The following is a 14,860-nucleotide window of genomic DNA, read 5'->3' on the forward strand; positions in this document are numbered from 1 at the left end:
AAATGTGGAGGGACAGGTCTGAAGGCACAAAGTCATGTATAGGGTTAAATTCCTAGGACTTACCATATCCTTTAGACAATTACTTCCCCCAAAATTAGGAATACTATTCTAGACTCGATACATGAGATGATCAGACTGGGAAAATATATTTTCTGTCTAAATCAGAAGAATCTCTTGAACCAGGATTTCAAGGCTAACCTGGAGAGAAAAGGGACTAGACATATCCTGAGTAATTCCTTTGTTTACCCCAACCCCAAACGCTCATACACATCACATGAAAATACCGAGAGATACCACTTTTTATTTATGTGCAAACAATTTGGACAATTTACTTTTTTTTTTTTTCTGGAGCTGGGGACCGAACCCAGGGCCTTGCGTTTGCTAGGCAAGCGCTCTACCACTGAGCTAAATCCCCAACCCAACCAATTTACTTTTTAATAATGATAATTTTATAAGAAGTAAAATGAATTTCTGAAGAGACATTGAAATGTCATCCACATTAGAACCCCAGCTGACACTGCTTCCTTAGAAAAAACAAAAAACAAAAACAAAAACAAAAACACAAAAAACTATCAGCTCAGGGACTCAGTGCCAAGAAACCAAAGAGTCGACTTCTCAATAGATATTTGATTTTGTCACCAAACAAAAATCAAAATAATACAGGCACTAATATAGATGATTCAAAGTGGCCAGTATTTAGTATAGTTATTAAAATATATATTTATGTTTCTTGATATTATGAATATACATATAAGCATGTAACATATGTATATGGGTAGTTTATGCAATAAGAACATGAAGTATGTAATATGGCATAAAAAACAAAATATGAGTTTCTCTTATATAAAATAAAATATTTATACATTTGTATAATAGTAATTCAAAGTGTTAATACAAGGCAAAATACATACATAAGATGTCAAAATATATATAATGGATTGAACTGTGCTCTCCCATTCATATATTAATATTGTAGCCCCTGATATCTCAGAACCTGAATTCGTATAGGGAAAATTAAATGGCGTGATTTTGTGAAGGTGAGGTTATTGGATAGATTCTACCACAGTATGACCATGCTTATACAGGGAAGAGTCAAGATATGAGAATAAAAAGAACAGTGTGACGTCACAGGAGACCCACCACCTACAAGCTGGGAGATGTGAACCTGCTAGAGTCATATTCAGGTTTCCAACCTCCGTAAGCAAGAACACAGCACTCTGCCCTGCCTCTGTCTAGTCTGTGGTGCTTGCCCTGGCAGTCCTGCAAGCTGGTGGCGATACAGAGGACATAGAACATGTTAATTTTGCCCAGTTCTTCCATGTTACCTTTACAGGGGAAAAAGTGGGTAACATAAGTGGGTGGCAATAAATTCTTCACTTCCTTTCTAGAGACACTTCTTCCACATTTGTGTATGTCAAAATGAAATAGCATTTTTCCAGTGCTAAGCCATAATATACTAAAATAAAATGGCTTCCCAATGTGTAAAATAATAAAAGTTTTTAAAATAGCTTTGAAGTTTATAAAGGTTTTCAAAATTTAAAAAAAAAAACTTAAAATATAAAAGTTTTTAAAGAGGCCTCAGTAAGTTTTTGCTGGACAAGCAATTGGACCTGAGTTGAGAGCCCCAGCACCCACTTTCAAAGCCACTCCTGGGGTCACAGTGCCTATAATCAATGTGAAAGAGGCAAGGACAGGCAGGACTTGGGGGGGGGACAGGCAGAAGCTCCAGGGTGGGTGAATGGCTCTAAGGTGGAACTGACTGCAGAGACAGTTGACCTTCTGAGGCTGTGACTTTGAATTGGACGACTTGCTGAGTTTTGCAGAGAACCGTAACACATGTCCATAACCGGGGGATCCTATCCCAAGGAACAAGGGCTCTCACTAACTTAGGAAATTGTCAAACTTGCATATCATCCAAAATAACTCCAGATTTGCTTATTAAGAATGTGGAGAGGGGGCTGGAAAGATGGCTCAGTGGTTAAGAGCATTGACTGTTCTTCCAGAGGTCCTGAGTTCAATTCCCAGCAACCACATGGTGGCTCACAACCATCTGTAATGTGATTCAATGCCTTCTTCTGGTGTGTCTGAGGACAGCCACAGTATGCTCATATAAGTAAATAAATCTTAAAAAAAAAAAAAAGGAAAGTAAAAGAATGTGGAGAGAGAGAGAGACGGGCACATGGCATTGATCTCTGACTTCTGTACACACTGACAGGTATTTGCACCGTATACATGCATTCACACAGATTTTAAAACAAAATTAGTTAAAATTTTGTATATTCTCCTATGCCATTCATCTATTGTTTCAAGATGTAATTAATGCCTAAAATTTACAACCCCATGATTTGTGAATAATAATTGACAAATTCAATAGTTGAATGGGAAACAGATCTCCAAACATTATATAATGTATGGTTTTATTCTATAATGTTCTTGCAATACAAACACACAATAAGGGAAATCAAATCAGTGATTGTCAAGGGTTAAAGAAGGTAGGGAAGAGGAGACAAATGGGTTAATTAGTTAAACATGCAGGGCCTCTGATGGTAGAAATGCTCACTATCTGAGCAGGTGTCCAGGTTGTGGTATTATAGTATAAATGGCCATCAAGGAAAACTATTTAAAGGGTACAAAGAAATAATATTATTTCTTTAAGTTGTATGAAAGTCCGTAATTACTTCAAAATGAAACATTATGGTGAAACATTTTTAAATAACAGAAACATATTCTAGACAGAGTATACTGTATAAAAATAATTGTATCAGAAACTAAAGCAGATAATTGTCACAAAGGAAAGGAAAAAGCAGAATTTGAAAACTTTTCCAGGTTCAAAAGGGTGGCGAGACATTCAGCAACCAAATGCAACATAGAAACTGCCCAGGCCAGGGCCCATGTTATGTCTTTCTACAAGGCAGAACAGAGCTGAACAAGGTCTCCCTACCTTCACCATCTCTTTACCACTCTATCCTCTTTCCTACCATTATGTTCCTGCTCTAAATAAAACTCAGATCACAGAGTAGGGCATTGGCCAATGCTGGAGTATGTGTTTGGCTGCATGGGGCACTGCTTGATCCCAGCATCAAACCCCCAGAGAATGTGGAGAGCTCTTGGTGCTGCCTACTAGGAATTTAGCAGGAATTTGACATTGGGCTAGGATAAGGAAGTAGGTTCGAGGTAAACACAGCCAAGGAATGTATGGCATTCCTTTTATCTTGGTCACCCTGATAAGCCTTTAGACAGTCACCATGGGACTTTGGTTATTGCCTTGTTTGACTATTTTGTGTATTGCCTTGCCTGACTACGTTGTCTTTGATCTAAGAACTGACCCTATTCTTTGTGTGTACCTAGAATGATATAAAAGCAGACAGGAAAAAAAAAAAAAAACCTGCTTCAGCTTCCGCACTGGCTGGAGTCATGTTATAAAAAAAAATAAAAGAAAGAAAAGACAAGAAATTTTGGTTTTAGTTTGGCTCAACCAAATATATAAAAGACATTTTAAAAACAAGTTTAAATGTGAAATTGATATCAATGAATATTAAGAAATTATTAGTAGCTTCACGAGGTGTAGCAATGGTCACAGAAAGTTCTCTTAATTTTTATATAGAACATAATTTACCTGGAGTGATGTCATGAATCATTGTAACCTCTTGGAAATTTACATAAAAGCATAAAGTAAACAATATCGTAAAATGTTAGTAGTTCTTAAGGTTATGAATTAACCTGCTAATTAATTATGTGGCCATCAGCTCAACTAGTCTCCTTTTTATGTGTATTCAAGTTTTGTTTTTAAGTCATTTTCTATTTCCTCCCCTGGGTACAGGACCTTTTCTTTCCTCCTCTTTTCAGCAAACTCTTCAAAGGAAAGATCAGTAGTCCTGTCTCCTTTTCTGCTGATTCCATTCTCTTTTTAACCCTCTAACCCTGCTATTTTTAGAGCTTTCTGTCAAGATCACTTTTCTGACGCCCATCTGTGACTACCATACTTATTACCTAGTCTTTTTTTTCTTGAATATTTTATGTATTTACATTTCAAATGTTATCCCCTTTCCCGAGGGAAATGAGCCTTCACAGGACCAAGGGCTTCTCCTCCTATTGATGCCAGACAATCCCATTCTCTGCTACATATGCGGCTGGAGCACTGGGTCCCTCCATGTGTACTCTTTGGTTGATGGTTTAGTCCCTAGGAGCTCTGGGGGGTCTTTTTGCTTGATCTTGTTCTTTCTATGGGGTTGCAAACCCTTCCTGCTCCTTCAGTCCTTTCTCTAACTCCTATCTGAGCTATCTTCTAGCACAGCTTTGCCTGTTCCTCATCCTTGATTGTCCTCCATTGCCCTCCTGGATCTACTCTAACTGGCTCTCCTACCCTTGTTAATTTCCTCTGGCATCTACCCTCTGCCAGGTCCTCTTTCTCTCTAACATTCTGACAAAAATCTGCACAGATGATCCTATCCTGGTCTGTTTCTCTACTTACAGTAACTCCCTTGGCATTGTCATCTTCTGCTAAACCGTACTGTATATGCTCAGGGACGACAAGTTAATAAGACCAACACATATTACTATTCCAAGTGCTACTCTTATATATCTAACCCACATCGCCTCATGAATGGCTGCTAAACATCCCAACAATACTGCTGCAGAGAAGCCTTTTGAGATGTCAAGTGATGACAATGCCCTATGTTAAGTGTTCCGGCTAAACACCTAGACATCATCCTCGACTCCACTCTTAGAATCCATCTTTTCATCAGGACATTTCTGTCAGCTTTATCCCTAAAATCTATACAAAGTTGAAACTCTTTCTGCCATCTTTAACACTCTGGTCTCAGACAACGCCATCTTCTGTTTCAGTCCCTGGAACATTTTCTGTCCTGTTCCTCCCCTTCTCCTTGTCCTCTACAGATGATTCTTCACAACACGCAAAGGCGTTCCATTAGGACATTAGACCAAGTCATCACGGTCCTCCACTCGAACCTGCTCTGTGTTGCCATTTTGCTCAGAGGAAAACCAAAATCATTACCACGAGGCTCCGGAACTCCGAACCTTACTATCTCTCAAGGTTACATGCACGCTACTCTTCCCTCGCTACAGCTCCAGTCACACTATCCAGTACGCCAAACTAGTGCTTACCCTGGGCCTTCCTTCAGTCATTCTCTTTTTCTGGAATTTTCCAAATGTCAGTATGCATAACCCCCTTAGCGCTGCTCACTGTTCTCACACTTTATCTGCCTGGGCCTGACCCCTGACCGCTGGACTTAATAGCAGCTTTTCACATCTGGAGCGAACACCAGCGCTCTTATTTCTGATCTGAGTCCTACTTTTCCTTAGCGCTTGCTGCCAGTTATAGATTGCATGCATTCATTCGTTCATTTATTTATTTGGTCCGGCCTACCTCTACTCAGTAGTTTGCAAGCTTCATAGGAACAGGCATGACTGTTCCTACAGCAGTGACTGGCAGAGTAAAACAATTACAAGTGGTCTTTGAAGGAATAAGTGAATTTTGATTTAGTATTACCGTTATCGATCATAGGTGCTGAGAAACAAGCAGCCCCAATAATGTATACACAAACTCTCCACTATTTGGAAACTCGTCAGTCTACAGGACACATCATTAATGTAAAAACACATTTTTTGCACTTAATCTTAAATTGATATGTATTTACAACAGGCTTAACACGAGCTCTTACTGACACCTTCCTGTCCTTTTACTCAGAACAGAGTGCAAAACAAAGATAAAACTCACAAAGTGTGGAAAGATAACCCTAGGCATCTTAACGGCGGTGATCGCTGCGGTAGTAATTGGACTCATTGCCTATTTTGCCGCCTGCGGTAAGTATCCGTTATGTTTGTCTTTTCGTTTGATGACACCACATTGGGAAAACTAAGAAATGTGAGGAAGGAGAGGAGACATGTCTTTTTGTTTGTTACGCTTTATACCGTTATGGTCATTAACATTTACTTCACAAGCATTTAAAACCTTATCGAGGGATAACTAATACATACAAATTATACATGTTACATATTTTTGTGAGTTTTTTGCATATGATCATGCCACTTTTAATGGAATTATTATTACAGTTAAAATAGCAAATGTTTGTCTTCAGACTTTGACCTCAAGTGACTTTTAGACCAGTGCGTTTAAAACTAGAGTTGTGGTGTTCTTTGTTTCATTTTGCCTTTTGGAAAGATTTTCGGGTTGAAGATCCATTGAAGAAAGTAGACACAGTTTCTCTTTGTTAGAAGCTAAGGACTTAAGATTTTTTACTACAGAATTAAAATTTCTTACTCCAAACCATGTGTTTGTTCTAAACAATATTTCCTACCCATAAAATCCTCCTTAAATCTAGATTTTTTTCTCCAATATTGAACAACAAAGGAAAATATGTCTACAAATTTTCAATATAGTTTATCCATAAAATAGAAAAAAATATGAGGTCATTGAGTTTTTTTTTTACTTAAAGTAGAGCACCGTGTCAAGTTTTCTGTCTTTTTGTGGTCATTTTAAGCACAAAGACATTCTTTTAATTATTAAAAACATTGCATTGTACATATTATAAAGCACAAGGTAATAATTTGATACATATACACAATATTTAATGATCAAGGGGATCACCATGACCATCTCCTTAAATTATATCATTGCCTTGTGTTTAGCCTTGAAATTTTTTGTTCTGTATTCTTCTAAATTCTTTCTTAACTTGTAAAATATATATAATCATAAAATACAGCCATCTTAGTGACTTAGAACACTGAACTTATTCCTCCATCTGACTGTACTTAGGCTCCTGTCATCTGACCTCCTCATTCTTGCTTTCTCAGCACTTCCTAGTAACCACTGTTCCAGTCTCTGATTCTCTATAATCAACTCACAGCATCCACATATAAGTGAGAACATATAGTATCTAGCTGTGTACATGAGGATACTTTTATTAAAATATTTTCTATATTCATATAGGCGATATATAAGAATAGTTAGTTGTTAGAACATATAAAGACCAAAAGTAATGCTAAAGATAGTAATATTTGTTTTCTACTCCAGTAAAAATAGTATCCCCTCATGGTTTTCTTGATAAATCCTTTGTTTCACCAAAGGTAAGGCACAAGGGGGTGAGATGGTTGCGAGAAGAGACATGCTTACATAGACTAGGGTGCAATGTGTTTATATTGCCGTGCTTGCTCCCTCGTGGATCTTGTCACTTGTCATAGAAAATTCATTTTAGAACAGTGGCCATAGATCCCAACGCTCTGGTTGCTATTTGACTTTTATAGAGTACCCACATACAAATGTTCCCCTGCTTATCTACAGTTATTGCTCTCCTAGAAGCCACAAAATCTGAAATCAGAACCAAGGCTCATACAAAAACCTTTCTTGAAAACAGAAGCCTAACCTAGAACTGATCATCTTTGACAATTATATTTGAAGAACAGAATTGACCAAAGTTTTCAGCAGTCAGGAATATTTTTAAATTATCGCACTTGCAAAGACAGAACTCATACAGGTATAAGAGCCATAGTTTCATAAGTCTACAAGAACAATGATTGCCATGCATATAGTATTTTCCCCTGGAATCATCTCCTGAAGCCGCCACGCTTCCATTTTTACATAATACATGAATCACAGATTGGGAACTATTATTTGAAAACATGATAGTAATTTCTAGAAAAGAGTTTACGTTTATAAGAGTCAGGCTATCTCATCCAATATCCATTTCAGTTTGCAAAGACAAACAACACAGACACAGAAACAGAGAGAGAACTGTGCAGTGTGATCTAATGAGACACATGACAGGAGCAGGGGTTTTGCAACCACTTTCTTTTCCATTTATACTTATTAGACAGATCGCAATGACAGATGTTACCCCTGCTAAAGCCTGAATTATAGTCATAACATATGACAAAAATATCTATGAAGAAGAATATTCACTTTAAAGATAGGCTCTAAACTTAGTTGTTCCTCAAGAGTAGATGCCAGAAAGTGAAAATAAGAAGAGAATATTTAAGGAGATTATATTTGGAAATACATTTACTTCTCACATTATTATCCCCAACTTAATGCTTGATGAATTGATATTTCCTCTTCATATCAAGCTGAGAAAAGGTCTTCATAAAACAGATCGGCCTTATCCTGAAAAGACCCTCATACATTAAGGAACATAACGGACTGAGGTCTAACTCCCATATGGAATATGTAAAATAGAAGTAGTGAGTGCCTAGGCTCAGTGGTTAAGAGAAGCTGAGGATCTTCCATAGGACTCAGTCCATTTCTCAGAACATCCATTTATCAGGCAACTAACAAATTCCCGTAACTCCAACTCCAGGGGTTCTGACTTCCTCTTCTGACTTTTTGAGGTGACATGCAATCACACAGATGCACAAGCAAGTATAAAGAAATAAAATAAATCCTAAAACAAATAATGGGGCTTTGATGTTTCAGCAACATAAAAAAAGGCACTCTCCATGAACATCCACAGTCAACGGGAATAAATGTTGTGTTTCCTAGGGAGCAAGCAGAAACTTCCCAAGAAAGAAGCTCCATCATTTCAGGAACTAATCAAGAGGCCACCCACAGAGCACTTAGCTCTCTGACTAAAGAAATGTCTGATAAGTCTCAAGCCTAGATGCTGGAGAAGGAAAAAATACAAGCAGAATGGAGATAAATCTGTCAATGAAAAACAGTTATTGTCAAGACTCTTCCAGCAATGCCAGAAAGCACAAATCAAAGATTAAAACTTGTTTCCTTTTGAATGACTCTGTAGTGGTTTGTAATTCACTATCACAGACTCCAAACCCAGAAATAATGAGCCATATTTTCGCAACAACTATCTCTTCACTGGAGTTAGTAATTAGTCAAAAAATTTGCCAAGCAAACCAAAGCACAGAGCAGCTCTCCTTACACATACCTTCTCCTCTCTGCCTTATGGTATTCTAAATGGTAATCATATGCTTTCTAGCTAGTTCACCCTCTGGCTTATTTTTTATTTTATGCATTTGAGTGTTTTACCCGAGTGTGTATATGTGTGAAACACATCTGCAGTGCCTACTGGTGTGAGGAGAAGTTATCAATCCTCTGGACCCGGTGCCACCATGTGGATGATAGTAACTGAACCTGGAACTCTCACCTACTGAGCCATATCTCCAACCCAAATCTTAGTTAACTTTCTTAGGAAGGCAGATGGCTCTCTTAATAAAAGAATGTAAAAATAAATAGATAAATGCATTAATAAAGGCACATGAAAGTCTCCACAAACTGAGTTAACATTCATTCACTGAATGACTACTTGTGAACTAAAATAATCTACTAATCTAGGTCCTTTACAAAGTCAGTAAACTACTATGATGTTTCAAATAGTATTTGGGGATCTGCACTTGGAATTTGATGTAACTTGCACATATCACCAAATGTCATTAATATTTTCCTTTTCCCACCTAAATTCAAAAGCTATTATATGTTTATAGAATATCCAAAACCAGGCTAGATTTAGTCCTGAAAATTGTCTTTAAAATCCCTATTTCAAATCAATGAAGTTTAACCCAACTCAGAATCACTTAGAAAGATTTTTTTTTTTTGAGTATAACTAAATGGGCTGAGGATGTAACTCAGTGACAGAACACTTACTTAGCATACATGAGTCTCGAACTTCAATTGTCAATGACTCGGGGGAAAAAAGGAAGAAATACAGCCATCCAGTAAGAAGAGCAGGAAAGTAAGTGTACCTTCACTCAATAAGAGAGCCGCTCAGATGTTCCAGAAGCATTTTTCAGAATGCAAAAGCAACAGGATCACTCTAGATAGAGCATAGGTGGAATAGCACACTTTTTAGACGAGCATCTGCTCGGGCAGAAATAAGATTGTGTTACCCTGGAAAGAGGAGAAGTCAACAAACGCCACAGAGTTGATTGTTAGACGAAGTTAATCTTCCTCACTAGTCGTTTTACCACTTCTATTTCAAGATATTCCCAAATTTTTATACTGATCATTAGCAGAGACTCGTAACCCTTCATGCCCCCCTACAAATGGCTACTTTAGTTCCAAGGAATAATGAGTAAAAGTAAAAATGTAAGAGCACAGACAAAGCAGCTCTCTGCTCCCAAACCCCGTGTGAGAGAGACCTCACCGCCTGGTCAGGTGGACACTCCTGAGGCTGCAGAGCGGAAGAGACCACCAACACTGCCCACCCCTGCCCACATCCCTGGCCCAAGAGGAAACTGTATAAGGCCTCTGGGCTCCCGTGGGGGAGGGCCCAGGAGCAGCAGGACCCCTGCCTGAGACACCGCCGGAACCTGAAGGAAACAGACCGGATAAACAGTTCTCTGCACCCAAATCCCGTGGGAGGGAGAGCTGAACCTTCAGAGAGGCGGACACGCCTGGGAAACCAGAAGAGACTGCACTCTGTGCACGTCCAGACGCCAGAGGAAAACACCAAACGCCATCTGGAACCCTGGTGCACGGAGGCTCCCGGAAAGGGCGGCGCATATCTTCCTGGTTGCTGCCTCTGCAGAGAGCTCGTGGGCAGCACCCCGCGAGCAAACTTGAGCCTCGGGACCACAGGTAAGACCAACTTTTCTGCTGCAAGTGACCTGCCTGGTGAACTCAAGACACAGGCTCACAGGAACAGCTGAAGACCTGTAGAGAGGAAAAACTACACGCCCGAAAGCAGAACACTCTGTCCCCATAACTGGCTGAAAGAAAACAGGAAAACAGGTCTACAGCACTCCTGACACACAGGCTTATAGGACAGTCTAGCCACTGTCAGAAATAGCAGAACAAAGTAACACTAGAGATAATCTGATGGCGAGAGGCAAGCGCAGGAACCCAAGCAAGAGAAACCAAGACTACATGGCATCATCGGAGCCCAATTCTCCCACCAAAATAAACATGGAATATCCAAACACACCAGAAAAGCAAGATCTAGTTTCAAAATCGTATTTGATCATGATGCCGGAGGACTTCAAGAAAGACGTGAAGAACTCCCTTAGAGAACAAGTAGAAGCCTACAGAGAGGAATCGCAAAAATGCCTGAAAGAATTCCAGGAAAACATAAATAAACAAGTAGAAACCCATAGAGAGGAGACACAAAAATCCCTGAAAGAATTCCAGGAAAACACAATCAAACAGTTGAAGGAATTAAAAATGGAAATAGAAGCAATCAAGAAAGAACACATGGAAACAACCCTGGACATAGAAAATCAAAAGAAAAGACAAGGAGCTGTAGATACAAGCTTCACCAACAGAATACAAGAGATGGAAGAGAGAATCTCGGGAGCAGAAGATTCCATAGAAATCATTGACTCAACTGTCAAAGATAATGTAAAGCAGAAAAAGCTACTGGTCCAAAACATACAGGAAATGCAGGACTCAATGAGAAGATCAAACCTAAGGATAATAGGTATAGAAGAGAGTGAAGACTCCCAGCTCAAAGGACCAGTAAATAGCTTCAACAAAATCATAGAAGAAAACTTCCCTAACCTAAAAAAAGAGATACCCATAGGCATACAAGAAGCCTACAGAACTCCAAATAGATTGGACCAGAAAAGAAACACCTCCCGTCACATAATAGTCAAAACACCAAACGCACAAAATAAAGAAAGAATATTAAAAGCAGTAAGGGAAAAAGGTCAAGTAACATATAAAGGCAGACCTATCAGAATCACACCAGACTTTTCGCCAGAAACTATGAAGGCCAGAAGATCCTGGACAGATGTCATACAGACCCTAATAGAACACAAATGCCAGCCCAGGTTACTGTATCCTGCAAAACTCTCAATTAACATAGATGGAGAAACCAAGATATTCCATGACAAAACCAAATTTACACAATATCTTTCTACAAATCCAGCACTACAAAGGATAACAAAGGGTAAAACCCAACATAAGGAGGCAAGCTATACCCTAGAAGAAGCAAGAAACTAATCGTCTTGGCAACAAAACAAAGAGAAGAAAAGCACACAAACATAACCTCACATCCAAATATGAATATAACAGGAAGCAATAATCACTATTCCTTAATATCTCTCAACATCAATGGCCTCAACTCCCCAATAAAAAGACATAGATTAACAAACTGGATACGCAATGAGGACCCTGCATTCTGCTGCCTACAGGAAACACACCTCAGAGACAAAGACAGACACTACCTCAGAGTGAAAGGCTGGAAAACAACTTTCCAAGCAAAGGGTCAGAAGAAGCAAGCTGGAGTAGCCATTCTAATATCAAATAAAATCAATTTTCAATTAAAAGTCATCAAAAAAGATAAGGAAGGACACTTCATATTCATCAAAGGAAAAATCCACCAAGATGAACTCTCAATCCTCATCTTCGGTTGGTTTATATACAAGTGTGCAATTTCTAGGCTTGAAAGTAAAATGATGCTATCTGGTGCTGGATAGAGGAGCCTTATTTTTTATTATGGCAGCTTGCTATTTTTGTAACATGGTGATTTGGTTGAACACAATAAAGTACAGTAGTAACTGATCTCCCCTTCTTCCTGAATGAGTGAGGAGATGATTAAATGTTGATGTCAGCATCCTTGAGCATATTCAGATGAGCTTCTGCTTCTGTTGAAAAGGATGCTGTGTTTGATTGTGGTCCGAAGCTTTGAAGCACTACTTGGCATCTCCTTCCTTAGAGGTCTCACTGTTTAAACATAACAGATTTGATAGCTTGTTGGTAAGGTGAGGTCCAGCTTGTCTCCACTAGGTCATCTTCATGTGAATCCGGTGGTTATACGGTTTTGTTCTAGGGATATTTCATTTTTTTAATAACGGTTTTAGCTGACATTCATGGAGAGAATGAATCCTTAGAACTGTGCCACTAGTGAAAGGAAATCCTGTCTAGAGTATGTTTCTTTACAAAGCTGTATCACACCATCCTTTGGGCCCTCTGCTGGAAAAGTAGAATCAAGTCTCAAATAATGCCTTTTAAATTGTATCCTCTAGTATTATAGATGTAGGACAGTACTGTATCAGACCTCTGTGGATGTAAAATAGCTTGTACCTGCTTTATGATACGTAGTAGTGACCGTGCTTTATCAAAGCTGTTTTTAATGATGTTGCTCGGAATGTTTTCTTTCCAGATGATGATTGAGAAGCTAATTTAAAAAAAAATGGTGCCAGGTACCACAAGAGTAACAGAACTGTGCTGTTTTCTCGGGTTTTGTTTTTTTACTTTTTTTTTTTTAATGGAGTGTGCTGGATGTCTCTACAGTTTTGTTCAGATAACTGCAGAACCTGGAAAAGCTGTTGCTGCTGTTGATGCATAACACACTGCTATTATTGGTCTTTTTATATAAATATAAATATATATATATACAGATATATAATTTGAATTTTTGGAAACTTTAGCTGTGCTGTCAACTTTGGAAAAAAGTATCCCCGTTTACTGTGTTGAGTTGGCACTGTACAGAAATTAACAGCCATATTGGTCTAGAAATGTTGAACTTAAGTTTTTTCCATTTGTACAGGGGTAACGCACTGTATTAAATATGTAAGGTCTTATCTACGTGGGTTTGATTACAAAAACTAATAAAGTATTCTCTAAATTTAAAAAAAAAAAGAGCACAGACAAGGAGGGCCTTCTCAAATGCCTGTTCATTTGCTTCATCATTTTGCTCTTCATCCAAGAGCCAAACTTAGAAATATATGCGTTTTTCTTCAAAGCCAAGTGTTGCAATACATTCTGTGAGGGCATTGTAAGTTCTCCAACAATCCATTGGAGAGAACACAGTAGGAAGCAACAAGTCTGAAAGAACACAGCAGAAGTTGAGGCCCAAGGTGAGGACATTCAAGACAGCTCAGCTTCTAAGATGAATTCAGACAGAATAGGTCACATGTATGACATCAAGCTGTTAAACTATGCACAAAAATGGGCATGTATAGTGTTTGTGGATTACCTATAAGCCCACATGGGCTGGACCAAAAGTCCAAAGTATATAAGCAGCTTATCTTGTTATTTTTTGCTCTTAAGTCTGTCTAATTTTTTAACATTGTCTTAAATAGTCCCTTTTTATGGGACTATTGTGTATTTTAATTCCTTAGGTATTGTATGAGTAAGATAACCTATGATTTGGCTGATTTTTCAAAATGTAATGTATAGCAATCACAAAGACCAAGATAATTACTGTATTTTAATGTAATTTTGTTTCATAACATATTGCCCAAACTTGAAAAGCGGAACATTAAAAGTTTACATTTAAAAAATCCTTGAATATGTTTTTGGTGAAAGTTATAATTTAGCATTCCTCCACCTGAGCATTTTCCACAATCTCTTGGCACCAAGACTTGTGGATATCACAGAACCTGACATTTTATGAGCGTGTGACTTCTCAGAACGAAGTGGTTGTGTACAATGGGAAAACTATTTTCCTTTTCTGTCCTCAGGAAAAACACCTTTCTACTACCATGTCAGCTTTAAGGTTAACAACATTGACTATGACAGCAAATTTGCCAAGCCATACTCTCAGGAATACATGGACCTAAATAAAAGGATAGTGTCTTTGGTGAGTAGAATGGTTTTTTTTTTTTCCTTTCTGTGCATTTCAAAAAGTGTTAAGACTCTAGCAGTCATTTTCCAAGTTCAAAATAGTTTCTAACCAGTACCTTAGTTCTAGATTGTATGAGTTAACCATGTCAGGCAGTCTTCTAAAAATGTGAACAGAAAAATATGCAAAGGGAATCCTTTTAAGAAATGCTAAGAAAAGGGTTGGGGATTTAGCTCAGTGGTAGAGCGCTTGCCTAGCAAGCGCAAGACCCTGGGTTCGGTCCCCAGCTCCGGGGAAAAAAAAAAGAAATGCTAAGAAAAACAACACATAAAAGAGTTGATATTTCTAATGAAATCATCAATCACATGAATAATATACATTTGATCTCT

General features: G+C 38.3%; 1 protein-coding gene across 3 annotated transcripts in view; it reads left to right on the forward strand.

The window, feature by feature from the left end:
* The window catches only part of Tmprss11c (transmembrane protease, serine 11C), a 69,923-nt gene that overhangs the window by 13,478 nt on the left and 41,585 nt on the right, over positions 1–14,860 (forward strand). For 2 of the 3 annotated variants that reach the window (NM_001412525.1, NM_001003979.2), the window contains 2 exon segments: positions 5,708–5,823; positions 14,371–14,489. In NM_001412525.1, the coding sequence (NP_001399454.1) occupies positions 5,708–5,823; positions 14,371–14,489 (235 nt within the window). 3 annotated transcript variants of the gene reach the window in all.

This window comes from Rattus norvegicus, chromosome 14 (genome assembly GCF_021556685.1).
Source record: "Rattus norvegicus strain SHRSP/BbbUtx chromosome 14, alternate assembly SHRSP_T2T, whole genome shotgun sequence".
NCBI lineage: Eukaryota > Metazoa > Chordata > Mammalia > Rodentia > Muridae > Rattus > Rattus norvegicus.